The 19,720-nt window shown below is 40.9% G+C and overlaps 1 protein-coding gene across 6 annotated transcripts in view; it reads left to right on the top strand.

The window, feature by feature from the left end:
- CDH8 (cadherin 8) overlaps positions 1-19,720 on the top strand; it is a 239,377-nt gene that overhangs the window by 121,738 nt on the left and 97,919 nt on the right. For all 6 annotated transcript variants that reach the window (XM_081202702.1, XM_081202703.1, XM_081202704.1 and 3 more), the window contains one exon: positions 19,073-19,240. In XM_081202702.1, coding sequence (XP_081058828.1) covers positions 19,073-19,240 — 168 coding nt within the window. The remainder of the gene's footprint in view (positions 1-19,072; positions 19,241-19,720) is intronic.

Below are 19,720 nucleotides of genomic sequence, written 5' to 3'. Positions count from 1 at the left end.
ATAAACATTTTTGCAAAAACATTTTGTTTCACTAATATTTGAATGTATTTATTTCATTAATACATCCAAAACAATATATGAACTGAAACTCAGTCATCCTTTGAAATTTGCACTCAGAATTATGCAAATTTCCAACCAAATAATATGCACACAAATCCATATATTAGGGGAACGTGTTAATAAAAATGCATACATTAGCGAAAATAACATACAAAATTGCATGTTATCATGGGGATCTGCTTGTATATTAGTCAAAACTGCATACAAATATTGGTTTATGAGGAGAACTTCACAGTAAAATACTGACAAATTTTCAATTTGTATATTATTCAAAACTACATACAAATATTGGTTTATGAGGAGAACTTCACAGTAAAATACTGATAAATTTTCATGAGGATTAAAAAAAAATTCCAAACAGCTGCAGAATGTGAAGAAATGGATTTAAAAATGGGGAAAATGAGAAACCAAGAGAACAGAAACTGGCATCTTCCTCCATCTTTATAGGACAGGTGTTATGATGCAGCCTAGAAGAGAACATCCCCTCCCCTCCACCTTTCTGAGCCTATGAGTTTTCTCCTTGAGTCTCTGAAATCATCTGCCCTGAGTCTCTGCTCCAGAGAATACATCCAAACACCACTTGCCAACGCTTCACTTCTCATTCTGGAAAGCAAGGAAATGAGTTAGGAGAGAAGCAGTGATGGCTGATGCCCATTGAGACTGGTAGGGTGGAAGGCAGACAACTCAACAGAAGGTGGAGCCAGACTTCCTCCAGTTTAATCCTCATCCCTCTCTCATATGAGTTCCACAACACTGAGACTAAGAAGGAAGAAGTGAATAGCCAGAGCCACCCCTCTGGCCTGGTTGTGTGTAAGAAGGCAGGCAGGTGGAGGCTCGCTGAGGGGTGGGGCAGTATCCTGTTTCCCTAATGGAGAGTAGGCCTCTCTAGCCTCTACTGGAGAGTAGGTCTGGAGGGAGAAGGGACAAAGCCATTGGTTCCTTCAACACTATTAAAATAATTATAAGCAACAATTTAATCTGGATCCATAGCTTACACAATTTATTCAGAAGCGGAGACACTGTTGGTCATTTTGTCAAATACAGTGGTACCTCAGGTTAAGAACTTAATTTGTTCTTAACCTGAAACTGTTCTTAACCTGAGGTACCACTTTAGCTAATGGGGCCTCCAGCTGCCACCACGCTGCCGGAGCACTATTTCTGTTCTCATCATGAAGCAAAGTTCTTAACCCGAGGTACTCTTTCTGGGTTAGCGGAGTCTGTAACCTGAAGCATCTGTAACTGAAGCATCTGTAACCACTGTATTTTCCATGAGAGCTGAACACAGGAATAATGAGACCACTGGTCCATCTCCCTAAGAGTTGTGGCCCTCTGGGGTTTCAGACAGGAATCTCTCCCAGTCCTTCTTGAAGATTGAAACTGGTATTTTTTTTTATTATTATTATTATTATTAGTAGTAGTAGTAGTAGTAGTAGTAGTAGTAGTAGTACTTTGGCCATCTGGCTGGGTTTCCCAAGCCACTCTGGGCAGCTTCCAACAGAGATTAAAAATACACTAAAACATCAGTCCTTAAAAACTTTGTGCATGCAAGGCAGGCGCGCTGCCACAGTGGTATACCACTTCCCTAAAATTCTCCAACGAGTTCAGAGGGAGTGGGAAAGCGGGGGGGGGGGGATGTGTCAGAAAATTATTTTTTTGCACCTGTGAAGTTGCATATAACTATTTCCAAATCAGGATCACATTTGTGTTTACTCGGGAACTCTATCTAGAAAGCCCAAAGCATAAAGGATGTAAATAAATCTTCAGAAGACAATTTTGTGATGTAGAATTCAATCTGCCTGGAGCTATTTCGAACTAGGAATATAAAGCCCTTAGATTCAAGCAGTGTGCAATTCGTTACTCAAGGAGCCACCTGTTTTAGAGCACAAGCACTTAAAAAAACCCAGCTTGATGAAAGAAATATGCCTCCAGATTTCTTGATAATCTGAACATTTGCAAGAAGTGTATATGATAATATCTTGTATGCATCGTGGACACTTTTACGGGTTTTATGGTGCAGTTGTTGGAAAGCCAGGACTAATAGATCAAATGTAGCTACAGTTTCCAGCAGTTTGTGCCATTGTAAATTAAACCGTCCCGGGGCTGGCATGCATAAAACATGTAAATGATGTAGGATTCTATGTGCATCTCTTGGAGTTTAGCAGTTTGCAGTTAAAACAGTATTGTTGTTTACAAGAGCAGGTGGAATAGGTGCAAAGCATGTCTGGCATTGAACAGGAGCCATAGCTCAGTGCACATGCTTTGTGTGCTGGAGGTCCCAGGTGTCGGCATGTCCAAGTAGGACTGGGGAAAATTCACTGCCTAAAGTCCTGTAATATTACTGTAACTCACTGTGTACAACGATGAGCTAGTTGGGCCAATGGTCTGAAGTGGAATAATGCAGCTCCCTAAGATATCTGGGTTTGAGACTGCTTCTTTCATGTAATTAGATGTGTGCTTTTTAGAGCTGTGGATCTTTGAAGCACAGGAATACTAGCACAAATGTTCTGGATAAAGTGACAACAGGCAAAAGAGGGAGGCCTGTACTGGTTGAGGGTAGAACCATAGCTCACCGAAGGAGTATCTGATTTGTGGTAGATGATACCATGTTTAATCCCTAGAATTTCCAGGTCAGACTGAGAAAGACTCCCTGTCTTAAATCCTGGAGAGCAGCTATCAGAGTAGATGGACCACACTGAACTAGATGGACTTATTGTTTTCATAGAAGATAAGGATTCTTAGCATGAATGAAAAGGCCTTTGGCAATTTGCAGTAAAATATACGTCAATAATTCAAGCAAACTAGACTGGCCAAAAATAGCCCAGTGAGGACTAAACAAGCTTAATGCCCACAAAAGATGGAATAATAATTGGAGTGAATGGGGGGGGGGTTGGGGCAGCAAAGAAAAGATGAATGGAATGAAGTATCATGGAAAAGGGAATGGCTGTCTGTCTAGCCTGCCAGAATCATGAGTAGGAGCACTCTACACTGCAACATTTCATTGCAGGTAATGGCCAAATGGACTGTGCCTGCAGAAGGAAGCTGACCTTATTGAAAGCTGTGTCTGGAACTTCCTGCTGCTCATGGAAATAGGGAAAGTGAAACAAAGTAAACACATGTGTGAAGACAACGCCTTAGCAATCTAGCTCCAGCTGATTTGGTCTTTAGTCCCCTGGGAAGCAGGGGAATGGATGCGTGAAAAAAACTCTTCTGGCACATAATTAATTTCACATCACACATCCTGGCTTTGCACAACTTCTCAAGTACCCCAATGGGATCTTGAATATGTCTACCTCATGCATCCATGAAAGGAACATCATATGCAGCACAGAGGGGATGTATGTGTGTGTGCGTGCGCTGTTTCTCTCTATTTCAGACCTTACCTTGCTTGAACTTTAGAAATCTCTGTGAATCTCCACAGGCCCTGATTGTATTAAGCACCCTTTTATGTAGCCTAATTGATAGCTCTATCATAAGTAAAGAGTGCTAGCTGAAGACTTGCCACATTTGATGTGCATTGGTGGAGATAAGATCCCATTCCTTCCTACAAACTCACAGTCCTGCTACTCTATGGCCCGTCCCTATACTTCTATCTATCCATTAATCATCCTGATCAGAGCAACTATCAAGGATTGACATAACTGGAAATTGCTGATGGGGGAGGCTGACCCCTAGGAGATCATGCCCCTGCACATAATTGTGGCTCAGATTGCAGGCCATTTACTTTGTCTTACAAAATTTCGAATGAGCGCCTATAGGAACATAGTAACCTTGCTTTTTTCATCGGTCTAGAATGTGAAAGAGTGTTGGAACGATGGAGCACAATGTTGAAAGTAACTGTCAACATACAAATGTACAAATTTAGAAAATTGTTCAGCATTGTTATGATAGGTGGTGGGCTTAGATACCTTCAGAATCCCTTGAGGGGTGCAATATGTATATTTATGTGCTGTGCATGTGGTAACTCTTAGAAACAGTGAATGTGATAACTCTTAGAAACTCTTTATATACAGTCAAGCAGTATATAAATTTGTTAAATAAAAATAAAATAAATGAACTCAATTCGGCACACTGATTTCTGTCAGTGAAGAGTATGTCATTCAGCGAGAGCTGTTTGACAGTGGAGTAGACTCCCTTGGGAAGTGGTGTTCTCTCCTTCCTTGGAAGTTTTTAAGCAGATCTGTCATTGCTGCTTTTGGATTCCTGCATTGCAGGAGGTTGGCCTAGATAACCCTCAGTGTCCCTTCCAACTCTACAAATCTATGATTGTAAGTAATATTGCTGTTCTATTATTATTATTATTATTATTATTATTATTATTATTATTATTATTATTATTATTATCTCACCACCACAGAATAATATCCTCCTCCGCCCCACTCTGTGTGGTTGCAAACACAATAGGTTTGTAGCCCTGCCGTTGTTTCATTAATGAGAAGGCAAAAACAAACAATACTTTAAAAAAGATTAACAGCTTCTCAGGCAGGATAAACACACTCTGCAATGACACCAAATTAGTGATGTATCTTACAGTGGCTCACATCATTACAACCTCTATAAATTGCTACCATCATCTGCCAGTTTCTTATGAAGCTCTAACTTATTTTTTCCCTCTGTTGAGAAGTTGTCTTTCTAATATTATTTATAAAAGCATGCAAGTTTTGTTTATTCTCTAATAACTCACTGACTTCTAGTCCCACTGTAGTCCCCTACCCTTAGTTGTTTTCTAGAAGTTCAGCGGGAATATTTATTTTTCACCTAATGTGAGGTGGAGATGGTCTAAATCAAAACAGTCATTATTACAATTGCAATTACTGTAATGACACCTAATCTAAAGTGGCATCTTGTTCTATAATAGAGGCATGGCAGAACAGCAACAGGAACAACAACATCCAATTGTTTTTAACTAATTTACATTTCATAGGAGTTTGCTGAAGTAACTGAACCCCTGTGCTATTGCGTTTCTTTTGAGTTTTGGGATTGTAGTAAGCTGAGACTAATATGCAAAATCAGACACAGAAGAAAGCAAGAGTTCTGCCATTCTAAGTAAAGGGAACAGATCTGAACTAATTCCAGATTAATGTGTAGATCGGGATGCAATTATCCTTCAGATTTCATAGAATTATAGATTTGGAAGGTACCTCAAGGGTCATCTAGCCCAACCAATGCAGAAACTTTTCATACTTTTTCCAAATTTCATACATTTCCATTTTTTTACACGATTCTTAGCTCAAAAAATATCAAATGTGTTTAAAATGTGTATTTCAAGAATAAAATATGAAAATAAATGTGAGCATTGAGAAAGGTGATTGCTTCATATATTTAATTCCTATATTTCTAATGTAATGCTTCCGGTTCATCTCCCATGTGCCTCTATTTAGAAAATTCTATGGAGTTTTGACAACTGCATCTTGAACAGAATATGATAGAACTGTAGAATCTGCAGAGTAGGACAGTTCAAATGATCAGGGCTAGAAATAGAAATGTCCCAGTGGAAATTGAAATTTGGGGTGGGGGAGAAATATACACAAGACAGTAAAATGACAAATTTGCAGCATGACCATTTGCTTGCAAGTACCAGTAAGTCCTACTAATTTTAACAAGGCTTATTCCCTAGTAAGTATGTGTAGGCTTGCAAGTTTTGTTCATGATGGTAGAAATACAACTAGTAACTAAGTATAAAAGAAGATGGGAATGATTCTCCATTAACCACAGGAATAGTATGAATGAGTTTCACCCTTCCTCAGTCATTTTACAATCCCTTAAGAAATGGATTTCTACCTTAAGAACATTTGCTCATTCTGATTTTGCTCTCTATGCTGTTGAAATGACTACCATTAGCCAACTATATTGTGTTCAAAACTATTGTACTGATAGGAAAGAGAGAGAGAATGAATAATTATTGGGGGTGAAAGAGATCATATCAAATACCAGAAATATCTACTCAACAAAGAAAGGTTAAATAAGAGTTTGTTTGCTGTGGTTAACCACTGCTAGAGAAAAACTAGGTAGGTAGACATTAGCCTATTTGTTAGATTCTGATCATGATCTTATGTCCACAGTAGATGCTTGCTCTCCTGTGACGAGATCATAGAATTGTAGATGTGATGTGAGTCCCTTTTTTGAAATTGTACCAAGAAGTACAGAATCATAAGTTATTTGGTCTTCTGTAAGCTCCATCCAAATTGGCCTTCAATATTCATGTGGTCGAGATATTCATGTGCTTTTTGGTGGACTTGTAACTGAGAGACCTGTCCTCAGGTAAAACCCAGCTTATTAGGAGTGGATGGGTGCATTGCACATAAATGAACCCACATCTCCAAGGACATTATGGGAGCTGATCCTTAATTGGAAATATTGTTTATGGATATTAGCTGGACTTGCTGCTAGATAAATATATTCTTGCAAACATGACTTTCTTTCTGAACATATTAACAGCTTTGTACCACCAGTACTGCCTATAGGGAGTGGCCTGTTTTTTTCTCCTAGATTCCACTTTATTTGTATTAACCCAGGGGTGTTTACAAGGTCATATTTGCAAACTCATTAACTTCTAGCAATGCCCTAAGTTACATCTGAGCAAATCCATTAAATGCTGTGTGGTTGCACAGGTGTGCAATTGAAACTGTATACCATGAGACCAATCTGAACATGAAACTAGTGTATAATGAGGAAGCCTGCTTATTAAATGGAGCACATTAGATTGGGGCTATCCAATCTGCAGGAGCTAAAGTTTCCATGCGGAACTGGGCTTAACCTATAAAGCCCTAAAAATGTAAGGCTCAGGCTTGTTGGAGACTATAAGGGTTTTTTATCTTTTTAAACTGCCAAAGTAATACTAGCTTCTCTAATTAACTTCAGATTCCATAATTACTGAGGATCATCATCTGGATCCTAAAGGCTTTTCCCTGGGGGGGGGGAGACAAACTTATATATAAAAAGGCTACTTCCAATTAAGCACCAGTTTTATCAATGTTCTCTTGCAATATAACTTGATTATGAACTGGGTTTTACTTGAGCACATGCATTGCGGCCCCGATTGATGAAATATTTACTGATATGAAAGGATTGTCAAATAACCTCTAAGCATAGGTGTGCTAGAGTTGTTGCACTTTGTGTAGAGTAGAAAATAATTTTCTCCGCCACAAGAATGAGCTTCAAACCTGTACTGCAAAATTGTCTTAATATAGTTACAATTAAATATTATAGTATACAAAATAACACATTGCTCTTAAACAAGCTAGCAATGTGGCCCAGCCTTCTCTTTAGACCTTATTGCAGTTCAATACACTTTTCTCTCTCTGGTCCAAAAGAGAGAACTTAAGCAACTTGCTTGTTCATCATCACAAAGCTTAGCTTCTACTAGTGCTGCTGTTGACTGCATCGCTCACAAAGAATGCTGAGGTTCTCAGGTTTCATCTTTCTTCTTTGAGAAATTGCAGCTCAGCAGGGGTGTTGACGTGAGCCCCAGATTATGGGTAACCGATGACACCTACGATGTAATGTGATGTCATGTCATTGTGACCAGAAGTCGCACTTGGAGGCATAAAAAAACCACCATGAATATTAGGAGAAATTCACAATGTATGCTGATTGATTTTCATCTGGACTTTTATTTTGAAAACAAACAAGCAAACAAACTGTTGTGAAAATAGGGGAAACTGAGTTTAAGATTATAAAATCGAGTAGAAACTAAAATTTGTAGTTTTGCCCAATCCTAGATCCAGCTATCTATGCATAATTTTAAAATATTGTCCACCCACAATTTCTCTGACTTTTCTTTTCTTTCTCTCCATCTTCAACATGTCTCACTTTATGAATCTCTCTCTCTCTCTCTCTCTCTCTCTCTCTCTCTCTCTCTCTCTCTCTCTCATCTATCTATCAGTATGCAGTATTACTTCTTTTTGTGGGAATACTGCAAAGATGTACAAGTTTGTTTGTTTTTTCATTTTAAAATGTTCAGTACTAAGGTGAGAGAAATAATAGAGAATGATGTGAGATGTTTGACAGATAAGTATGTACAGTCATACCTTGGGTTACAGACACTTCAGGTTGTATTCTTTCAGGTTATGGGCGCACCGAAACCCAGAAGTACCGGAACAGGTTACTTCCAGGTTTTGTCAGTCGCACATGCACAGAAGTGCTAAATTGGGCTTTGCGCATGTGCCAAAGCGTCAAATCACAACCCGCACGTGCGCAGATGTGGTGCTGCGGGTTGCGAATGCTGCAGGTTGATAACATGCCTCCCGCATGGATTATGTTTGCAACCTGAGTGTCTGCTGTAATTTGTGTACATTAGCTAAGAAGTGATTAAGGGAAGATATAAGCTTGCCTATCAAATATTTGAGATGTGATAATAATAATAATAATAATAATAATAATAATAATAATAATAATAATAATAATAATTTATTATTTATACCCCGCCCATCTGGCTGGGCTTCCCCCGCCACTCTGGGCGGCTTCCAAAAGAATACTAAAATACATCAAACATTAAAAACTTCCCTAAACAGGGCTGCCTTCAGATGTCTTCTAAAAGCCTGGTAGTTGTTGTTCTCTTTGACATCTGGTGGGAGGGTGTTCCACAGGGAAGGCGCCACTACCGAGAAGGCCCTCTGCCTGGTTCCCTGTAACTTGGCTTCTTTCAGTGAGGGAACCGCCAGAAGGCCCTTGGTGCTGGACCTCAGCGTCCGGGTAGAATGATGGGGGTGGAGACGCTCCTTCAGATATACTGGACCAAGACCTTTTAGGGCTTTAAAGGTCAGAACCAACACTTTGAATTGTGCTCGGAAACGTACTGGGAGCCAATGTAGGTCTTTCAAGACCGGTGTTATGTGGTCTCTGCGGCCGCTCCCAGTCACCAGTCTAGCTGCCGTGTTCTGGATTAGTTGTAGTTTCCGGGTCACCTTCAAAGGTAGCCCCACGTAGAGCGCATTTCAGTAATCCAAGCGGGAGATAACCAGAGCATGCACCACTCTGGCGAGGCAGTCTGCAGGCAGATAGGGTCTCAGCCTGCTTACCAGATGGAGCTGGTAAACAGCTGCCCTGGACACAGATTTGACCTGTGCCTCCATGGACAGCTGTGAGTCCAAAATGACTCCCAGGCTGCGCACCTGGTCCTTCAGGGGCACAGTTACCCCATTCAGGACCAGGGAATCCTCCACACCTGTCCGCCTCCTGTCCCCCCAAAACAGTACTTCTGTCTTGTCAGGATTCAACCTCAATCTGTTAGCCGCCATCCAACCTCCAACCGCCTCCAGGCACTCACACAGGACCTTCACTGCCTTCACTGGTTCTGATTTGAAAGAGAGGTAGAGCTGGGTATCATCCGCATACTGATGAACACCCAGCCCAAATCCCCTGATGATCTCTCCCAGCGGCTTCATGTAGATGTTGAAAAGCATGGGGGAGAGGACAGAACCCTGAGGCACCCCACAAGTGAGAGCCCAGGGGTCTGAACACTCATCCCCCCCCACCACTTTCTGAACACGGCCCAGGAGGAAGGAGCGGAACCACTGTATGACAGTGCCCCCAGCTCCCAGCCCCTCAAGACGGTCCAGAAGGATGTTATGGTCGATGGTATCAAACGCCGCTGAGAGATCCAGCAGAACTAGGAAACAGCTCTCACCTTTGTCCCTAGCCCGCCGGAGATCATCAACCAGTGCGACCAAGGCAGTTTCAGTCCCATGATGAGGCCTGAATCCCGACTGGAAGGGATCCAAATGGTCTGTTTCTTCCAGGTGTGCCTGGAGTTGTTCAGCAACCACTCGCTCAATCACCTTGCCCAAGAATGGAAGATTTGAGACTGGGCGATAGTTGGCCATCGTGGTCGCATCTAAAGATGGTTTTTTAAGAAGCGGTTTAATAACCGCCTCTTTCAGCGGGTCTGGGAAGGCTCCCCCACAAAGCCCATCGCCCAGTCCTTCCCGGCTAGCTTTTATAAGCCAGGATGGGCAAGGATCAAGGAGACAAGTGGTTGGTTTCACTCGTCCAAGCAGCCTGTCCACATCCTCAGGGGTAACAGATTGGAATTGATCCCACACAACTTGACTAGACAGGACTCTAGCACTCTCCCGCCCCGGCCCTGCTCCCACGGTGGAGTCTACCTCTTCTCAAATCTGAGCAGTCATTGCAGGAGATCATGTGGCCCGTAGTGGGCCCTGATGGAGCAGGTGGTTCCGCTAAATTGCGAACCACCTGAAAGAGTCTCCTGCTGCTGTTTTCTGCAGATGCAATAGAGGCGGTGAAGAAAGTCTTCTTCGCCGTCGCTATCGCCACTTGGTAGGCTCGACATTGAGCTCTAACCCGTGTCTGGTCAGATTCAGAATGGGTTATCCACCACCGGTGCTCTAGCCGTCTCAACGATTGTTTCATTGCCCTCAGATCCGTAGAAAACCACGGGGCTCTCTGGGCTCCATGCAATCGAAGAGGGCGCTTTGGAGCCAAACAGTCAATAGCCCTGGTTAACTCCACATTCCAGCGGGCCACTAGGGAATCAGCTGAAAGGCTATCAACATGGGATAAAACATCCCCTACCACTCTCTGGAAACAATCTGGATCCATTAAGTGGTATGGCGGACCATCTGAATCGGTCCCACCTCCCTGCAGAGGGGAATGTCGCGGAGAAGTCCAGTTGCACCAGGAAGTTATTTGACCATGGCACTTCTTTGGTTTCGCTTTTACTTAGTGTCAGATCACCAACATCCATAGAGGTGAACACCAGGTCTAAGGCATGCCAGTGGCTATGAGTTGGGCCAGACTTATTCAGGGACAGCCCCATGGAGGCCATGCTTTCCACGAAGTCCCGAGCAGCCCCTTGTAAGGTCGTGTCGGCATGGATGTTAAAATCCCCTAGGACAACCAAACTAGGTGTCTCCAGGAGGACATCTGCCACGACCTGAAGCAGCTCGGGCAGGGAATCCTTGGTGCAGCGGGGAGGTTGGTACACCAATAGGAATCCTGTACTGCCCCTATTGCCCAACTTCCAGAACATGCACTCAGAGAACTGGGTCTTGCCAATAGGACGCCTTGTGCAAACTAATGACTTCCTAAAAATCACTGCAACCCCCCCTCCCCGCCCACAAGGCCTGGGTTGCTGTGTGTAAGAGAAACCTGGTGGACAAGCAGCGGCAAGGACAGGCCCATCTGCTTCATCCAACCAAGTTTCTGTCACACGTGCTGGGGGGAGGGGGGAGGAACACTTTTTGTAACTCCTTGTATGTGTGTGGGGAGTGTTGAAGGTGATGTCCTAAAAGGTGATAAAGCAATCACTATGTGTTGATTACATTACTGCAGAAGCAAAGGTCTGTGCCAGGAATGGGTGTAGTATTTAGCAAACAAAGAAGGCAGATGAGTCATTTCCTACTGGTCACAAAAAAAGTGAAGAAAACAACTCCAGCATGAATAACACAATATAAAAATCATATCCTAAGTAGTTTGCAAATTCTACCCCACCTCCTTTTTAAGGGACAATTACAAATAGCTATGGGTATTCAAGGGTACTGTTGCTGAAATTCCAAGTTCTTGCTGATCATTCTGAGAGCTTCTTCTTCAAGCTATTGGTGTTCAGGGTCAAACAACTTGAATTTACTTGCGCTCTCCCATGGTATTCTCCCCCATATGATACATTTTAGAGCAATGGTAGTCTACATTATATTCTCCAGATGTTGCTGGACTGCACATCTGATCATCCTTGACCATTGACCATGCTCACTGAGGCTGATGGGGGTTGCAGTCCAGCATCATAAAGGGTACCATGTTGGCTACTCATGCTTTAGAGCATTTGGTTTCAAGCAGAGGGCTAATTAGAAATCTGAAACAGTACCACTCGGACTTGCCAGCAATCTCTACTAAGCCTCTTAGTTAGCTGGTATCTTGCTTCTCATCCTCCACCTAGCAAATAGGCGTTATCGCATAACATAATTCAGTTTCATTCTAATAACTGTCAGTATACCACTGCTATTGTTTAATATTTATTATGATTCATATAGCATCATCAGAGATCCATGATGCTTTACAGTGTACAAAAGGACAGGTGTCGGCATCAAAGACCTTATAATCTAAAATTTAACATAGGGAAAACAATTGAAGAAGGGGAGAGAAGTGGTTGCCTCACTTCAAAGAAGGATATTGTACAGCTGGAATAGGTTCAGAAAAGGGCAAGCAAAACGTTCAAGGGGTTGAAGCAGCTCCCCTATAGTGAAAGGTTACAACAGTTGGTGCTTTTCAGTTTCAAGAAAAGGTGAGTAAGAGGTGGCCTGTTACAGATGTATAAAATTAAGCCTGGCATGAAGAAAGCAGATCAAGAACTGTTATTCTCCAACTAGAACTTGTGGGCATCCAATGATGCTAAATGCTGGAAGATTCAGAGACGGGAGGGGGAGGAGGAGAGAGAGAAAGTACTTCTTCACACACCTCACAGTTAAATCCTGGAATTCACTCCCAGAAGATGTAGCAATGGCCACCAACTTGTATGCCTTTAAAATAAGATTAGACATGAAGCATAAGGCTATAGGCACCTACTAGCTATGATGACTGTGTTCTTTCTTGACTGCTGGAGGTGGTATGCCTCTGAATGCCACTGGCTGATAATCACAAGCTTTCAGGTTCCCCATGATGCATTTGGTTAGCCACTGTGAGAACAGAATGCTGGACTAGATGGGTCATCAGCCTGATCTAATAGGCTCTTCTGACATTCCAATTTTTTTAAAAATAATTTTTATTGAATGATTTTATCTTACACAAAAAAAATACAGCCATACTACCACAAAATATAATTAAGAAATAAAAAATACATACATCAATATTTAGTTTGTTATTTGTTATTTACTGTCTTATTTCCTCCCAAATATACCAATTTTGACATTCCTCTGACATTCCAATTTTTTGTGGGTGGAAGGGTAAGCGGGGGGGGGGGCAACCTTTTTATTTGTGTGATTTTTGATCCCTGTGTTGTATCTTTCAACTTTGGTTTCTCTTTGTTTCTCATTTTTTTCCAATCGTAAATTCAGTTCTACATATTTCCATATCAGTTAGCACTGAAAATTCATGAAAACTTTTAGTATGAAATTATCCTAATATATGCATTTTTGTATGCAATCTTGCCTAATATAATGCATTTTTTGTATGCTATTTTCACTAATATATGCATTTATATGCACATTTTATTCTGGTATATGCATTTTTGTATAATAATAATAATTAACAATAATTTATTATTTATACCGTACCTTGACCATCTGGCTGAGTTTCCCCAGCCACTCTGGGCGGCTCCCAAGTATATATTACTTGGTGAAGAATTCAATTGCAAAATTCAGAGAAGTGCAGGATGGCTGTGTTTTGGTTTGCATATACTCTAGGAAAATGTGGATTAAGTGGGTTCAACTTTAAGTGGAAACTGAGTGAAATAGCTCCCTCATTCCTAGCTAGTTTGCTGGTCTTTTCTGTTATACTGAGATGCATTTTTCAAGCATTCTGCTACCATCCTGAGGGACAGACCTTTCAGATAGAAAGAGAAAAAGTCTCCTTTTTGCAGGCAATTTAAAATATTTCATATTTTATCTAACTGCTCTCTCCCCCTCCCTCCCCCTCCATCCCATTCTGTGACCTGTACATGCTATTAAAGCCAGGTTCCAATTAAAACAACAGCAACAACAACAACAAATGAAACAGATGAGAAATGAATGAAAAATGAGTGGATTATCATTTGGAACTCATTTGTTTGAATTCTCATTCATTTTTTTTATTAATTAAATCAAAAGCAGCTCACTCATTTTGTTTATCATTTGTTTTTAAAATGAATGTGTGGCCTTGATGCAAATCTCTTGTTCCATGACTCATACAGGGATTGATGTCTAGGTACATTTATGAGCTGCCCATTTCTCTCTCTCGAATAGAGTATAGTTTGAATCAAACATATTCAGAAAGTTAGATGCATTATACAATTTTCAGGAGAGTCTATCTCCCTTTCTCTGCTCCATTTACCCTCTTATTCAGTTGGCAGTAAATGATGTGCAAAGTTATATGGGAATATACACATAATTCTATTTGTCTCTGATTATATCAGACAGGTGACACTGAAAATTACTCTTTAAATAAAAGGAGCTAAATCAGAACAAAGTTTCCACATTTCTGAGTGTGTGTTTTTTAAGAGCTATGTGATTGTAGCTTCCTGGACTTCATCAGATGCTCTAGAATAGGGATGCAGAACATGCAACCCTCCAGCAATGACCATAGTAGGGAACAAAACAAAGTTCTTGTACTAGTGTGCAAGTGTGTGTACTAGTGTGAATAACTTAGGCTCAGGATACCTTAAGAACTACCTTAGCCTGTACATCTTAAGTTGTTCACTGAAATCATTTTGGTCCCCCATGGAGTAGAGGAAATTGTGCCTTCATTGTTGAGGGCCCAACTCTGTGAAGCTCTCTCCCAGTAAAACTCAGATAGGCCCTGTCACTGATGAGTTTCGGTCACCTGGTTAAAACAGTTTTATTTCAGGTGGTATTTGCATTGTGAATGCACATCTAATTAAAAAAAAATAAATATGCTGATCTTCATTTAAATTTCTGAAATTTTAAATATTTGAGGTTTAATTTGTATTTTAAGTTTTGTATATTTTCTATCGGTGTAAGCCACTTTGAGACCTAGATGGTGAAAAGTGCAATACAAAAATTTAAAAATAAAATAATAATTAATCACTAATAATACACTTGCCAAGCTCTAGCATTGTTAGTGTTGAAGCACAGTTAAGAGGGAAATTCTCATTTTATTGCACTGTTATAAAAGGGCTTAATTTGTGCTATTGTGCTAATATGCCACTCAATCGTCTGATGGGGTTTTTGTTGCTGTTGTATATTGCTTGCTAATTTATTTTTATTTTGCCAGCAGGCAATTAACACCTATTTAGGAACACAGAAATATAAAGATTTAAATGAAATATATTCATGCCTACCAGGCAATCCACCAGATGTTGCTGCAAGACTTGACAGCAACAGTCACCTATTTGGGAAACCATGAGGAGGAATCCAAGCTTTCCTACCAAAAACAGTATGAACTGGGCAAAATTTATCTTATGGGTGTAAGTAATATAATTATTGCCAAACTCTGCATTCAACTGAATAGTTGTGCAAGCTCACAGACTTTCTCCCATTCCTCCCCGTCATGTGCCCCATAGCCTTCCCATGTAGGGTGAAGAGATGGTAGATTGTTCCATCAGCACAAACATTCCTGCTTGCCCAATAGCACTATCTCCTTAGTTGCTGGTTTGTTTGTTTTTTTAAAGATATTTATTGAAATTTTCAAAATGTTACAAAAAAGAAAAAATGAAATAGAAACAGAGGAAATACAAAATAAAAATAGTTGACAAAGTAGAAAAAAAAAAAAACCCCTTCCCACCATATGAGTAAAAATTCAAAATAAGAAAAAGTGACAGGAAAAAAAAGAAAAATACAAAAATACATCACAAACCATTAAAAACATTTAAAAACAAATTCATTATTTTCAGATCCTTAACTGTCATTGCCTTCTTTCTTAGACCTCCTCCTCCTCCCTTTCTTTGTATCCTAGTTATTAATTATCCCAGCAAATCCTTTCCATGTTTCATAATATTCTGTCATTGCGTTAACCTAAACTGTTTTAATCTTATCTTTCTATAATAAAATAAACCTTAAAGCTTTAAGCCTTAGTTGCTGGTTTGAATGCAAACCTAGGCTTTTATTATAGCATTAGATCCAGCACCAAATCTGACCACTGAAGGAATGCTAGCCGCCCACTCCTCCAAGTTGCCAGGCAAGGTCTGAGAAAGGAAGAAAGAAATAAAATGATGAGAGAAAGGGAGGTGGCACACTGCCATTTACTCCTTTCTCAATATTCCCCCAAGCCCTGCAGTTTAAAGGTAGAGAAGCATATATGGACAAGCAAATATTTTGGCCATAAACCATACTTAAACATCTCCTTAAATTGTCCCCTAACATTAGAGTCTTGTTTTAAAGGTTGCTATTTATTATTCTCATTATTCTCCTAAAATGGCTATTGGTGTCATATTGCCCAAGAGCAAATAAAACAGTGGTAGAATGAGATTTACTTTTCAAGGAGCTCTTAAATTCATACTCAGCAATTTGCCCAATCTGTCTCAGAACCTGAATTGGAGAAAATATACCCTTGTGGTCTATGTGACTGAGGTTTTTTTAAAGGATGTATTTCGAAAAGCAAACACTGGATTCAAAAAAGGGGGGAATTAGATGGGGGAAAGGGGAAGAGTCAACAGTGGAAGCAAACATGGAAATGGAAAAGCAGGCAAAAATAAGGTTTTAAGTTGTTTATTGCAGGGGTTGCCAAATGTCTGGGGTCTAATGGGCACATTTTCAAACAGGAAAGACTGCCGTGGACACCACACACACACACACACACACACACACACACACACACACACACACCCTGCAAACAAGTGCACAATGCGAACTATTCTACTGGCTACAAAAAGATTCTTCTTTCGATCTTAATTTCAGTGGGGGAAGAAGGTACCCTGTGGACACCAGAGAAGGTCTCTGAAGGCACCTAGTTGCCCACAAGCACCACTTTTGTGATCCCTGGTTTCTTGCCACTCACAGCAGCCTGAATAGTTTGTTGGAAGAGGGGAGAGACCTGTCCTTCCACAAAGCTCTCTGACATTCTGCACACAATAATGGAAGTACGCAGTCATACAAGGAAAACTTCCAGATGTTGATATCTCTCTCACTGAAGATGGGTGAACTGCAGTGGCTCACATGCCATTGTGTTGAAAATTAGTGGGGGCATCTCTGCACCCCACCTCCACAACTTAGAAAATATTTCAGTTAATTCTGAGCAAATCCATCCATCTATATCTTTCTATATATTCATCTATCATCTATCTATCTTTCATCTGTCTATCTATCATCTATCTATCTATCGTCACCTGCTTTACCTAGAGGAGTGATTAGAAAGAATGTCCCCTGGAAACTGATGGGGGGGGAGCAAAACTGACTCCAAATGGGACCATTGAGGGTGGCAATAAGTTCCTCTGAGAAGAGTGGACTCTCCTTCAAGTTTTCTCAAGAGCAGCTTTTCAAAGGAGGGCATAAACTATCATATCTTCCCCAGCTTGGATTTTAAGCTGAGCTGAAGAAGAATTTGAGAACTTCACATGCTCTGTTCTCCTTTCAGCCAAGCATTGCCAAACCCCTAAAACCTGCTACTGGATCTGAACCTACCAATTTTTGCCATCCTCTTCCTTCACACAGAGCATAGTTAAACTATGGAAATCACTCACGCAAGAGGTAGTGATTGCTTCCAACCTAGATGACTTTAAAAAAGAAGCCATTTAAATAAAATCCATGGAATAAGGCAGGCTTCCTCAACCTCGGCCCTCCAGATGTTTTTGGCCTTCAACTCCCATGATCCCTAGCTAACAGGACCAGTGGTGAGGGATGATGGGAATTGTAGTCTCAAAATATCTGGAGGGCCGAGGTCGAGGAAGCCTGGGATAAGGCTATCAATGGGTACTAGCCATGACTACTATGCTCTGCCTCCACAACTGGTTGCTGGGGACCACCGGAGGAGAGAGAGCTCTTCTGCTCAGATCCTCCTTGAGGGCTTCCCACAGGCATCTGATTGGTCAAGGTGAGAACAGGATGCTGGGCTAGATGGGGCATTGGTCTGATCCAGCATACTCTTATTTCCCTTATTTCCCTCTTCCTCTTCTTCCTCAACCACTACAGGATTGTAGTTATCACTAGGTTGTTGTTGTTTTTTAAAAAATGTTCACATAATTACTCCCAGAGCCTATATTGAGTTAGTTCCAGCTTTCTGGATTTCAAGGCTTTTTATGTTTCTCACTAATGTCAATCTAAATATATCTCAGCTGTGCCCCAATACAAAGAAATGGGCTGCATGATCTCACTGTGTTAGAGAATTGCCACTTTTCAAATAATACTATTGTTAATGGAAGACCTGAATAGTGTATAATTGTAAATGTTTCCACATACACAGAGTCATCCAGCTGAGAGCTCCAAGAGGATAAGCTCCTGGATAGAAGTGGGGTTTCCCCACCCCCTTCTTCTGCTTCTTCCCATGCCTGAGAAAGAAACCCCTGGAGCACAGTGATTTTAAAAGCCCACTGCACTGGTGGATTGAATTCCCCTTGACACTCTTAACGCTTCACTTATTACTAAGATGATTCCATAACTTGAACTTCTTGCTCTCTTTTCACAGACAAATGATTTCATTTAAAAAATGATTCAAAAACTGGATTAGTAGGGGGCATCCCCTCAAGGAAAACTTCTATACTGTTATGAATTTGGCTGCTAATAGATTGATCACCTAGCAACTAATAGACTTAATAGCAAAACATGCACTTCCACACCCACACTAAACGCTCTTTGATTACTGCAAGTCTGCTGCTTTGGACCATTGCACCCAACTGAGATTGTGGAAAAACCAGTTTTCTACCTGTCCTCCATTTTTTTAAAAAAAGTTTTTCTTTGCAGGAATGAGTATTGTTTAAAAAATAATCCATCATTTATAGGCTGCTTTAGAATTTATTTAGAGATTCAGTTGGTGTGGGGATGAGATTAACTTATCATTGTGAGGTCGCTGATGATGGCCTGGGTGTTTTCTTCTTTCCATTAAATACTTATTGCAGCCTCCCTGGCTGTCAGCACTGCATGCTCTAAAAAGGCCCCATTAGAGGAGTTATATCACAATGTTTTTCTTGAGCTGCCACAGAAGAATGGGAAGCTGGGGAGGCTGACTACCCAAACACCAAGCATGCAGAAGGGAGGGGTGGAGAATGCACAAGAGGGGATCTTTTGTTAATACTGAGAAAATAAGCCCTGATGGATCAGGGCTGGTATTGAATAAAAGTATTTAATGCATTTTACCCAAACACATACAGCTTCAGGAAAAGCACCCCTACTACTCTTTAACCTGTTCTTGGTCAATTGTGTGTTGCCCTGTAAACTTCCTCTCTATTGTTTGTCTTCTCTTTCTTTCCTTTCAGCAATTATTAAAACGGCTCTTTCAAACATGGACCGGGAAGCCAAAGAGGAATACACGGTGGTCATCCAAGCAAAAGATATGGGTGGGCACATGGGCGGATTGTCTGGAACCACCACTGTGACAATTACACTCACCGATGTCAACGACAACCCTCCGAAATTTGCACAGAGTAAGTGGTGCTTCTGGTGCTAGCTTACCTTGTTGACTATATTGACTTTCCTAGAGTACCTCTCAAACACTGTCCTGTTTGTATGCTAATACAGACAATGCTTGTTTGCAATTAAAATGTTGTATATGGGAAATAGAAACCAGATGAAGGTTGATTGATTGTTAAATATATCTGCTGCTAAGTTAGTTTTCTCACAGGGTGGAATTGGCTAGTGATGGATCAGTTTCAATCTGGTTCATGTCCCTTTCACATGCATTCACCTATGCATCTCTGCTATCCTGTTTCAAGGCAGACATTTCCTGTAAAAATTCCACATGGGTTTAGTATTTTTGTTTAAGTATGTACAATACACAAGTGGTCTGCAGGCTGGCTTTAAGAATGGGCATGTGAGTGACTGGCAGCTACGGCATGTGGCCACATCCTGTTCTGACCAGGGTGGAAAATGAGAACAGTCCATGCCATCCCTGCCAGTAGGATTTC

This window comes from Podarcis bocagei (assembly GCF_964188305.1).
Source record: "Podarcis bocagei genome assembly, chromosome: 7".
In the NCBI taxonomy this organism is placed as follows: Eukaryota; Metazoa; Chordata; class Lepidosauria; order Squamata; family Lacertidae; genus Podarcis; species Podarcis bocagei.
The sequence above is the reverse complement of the archived record's forward strand: the minus strand, read 5'-3'. Positions and strand labels throughout refer to the sequence as shown.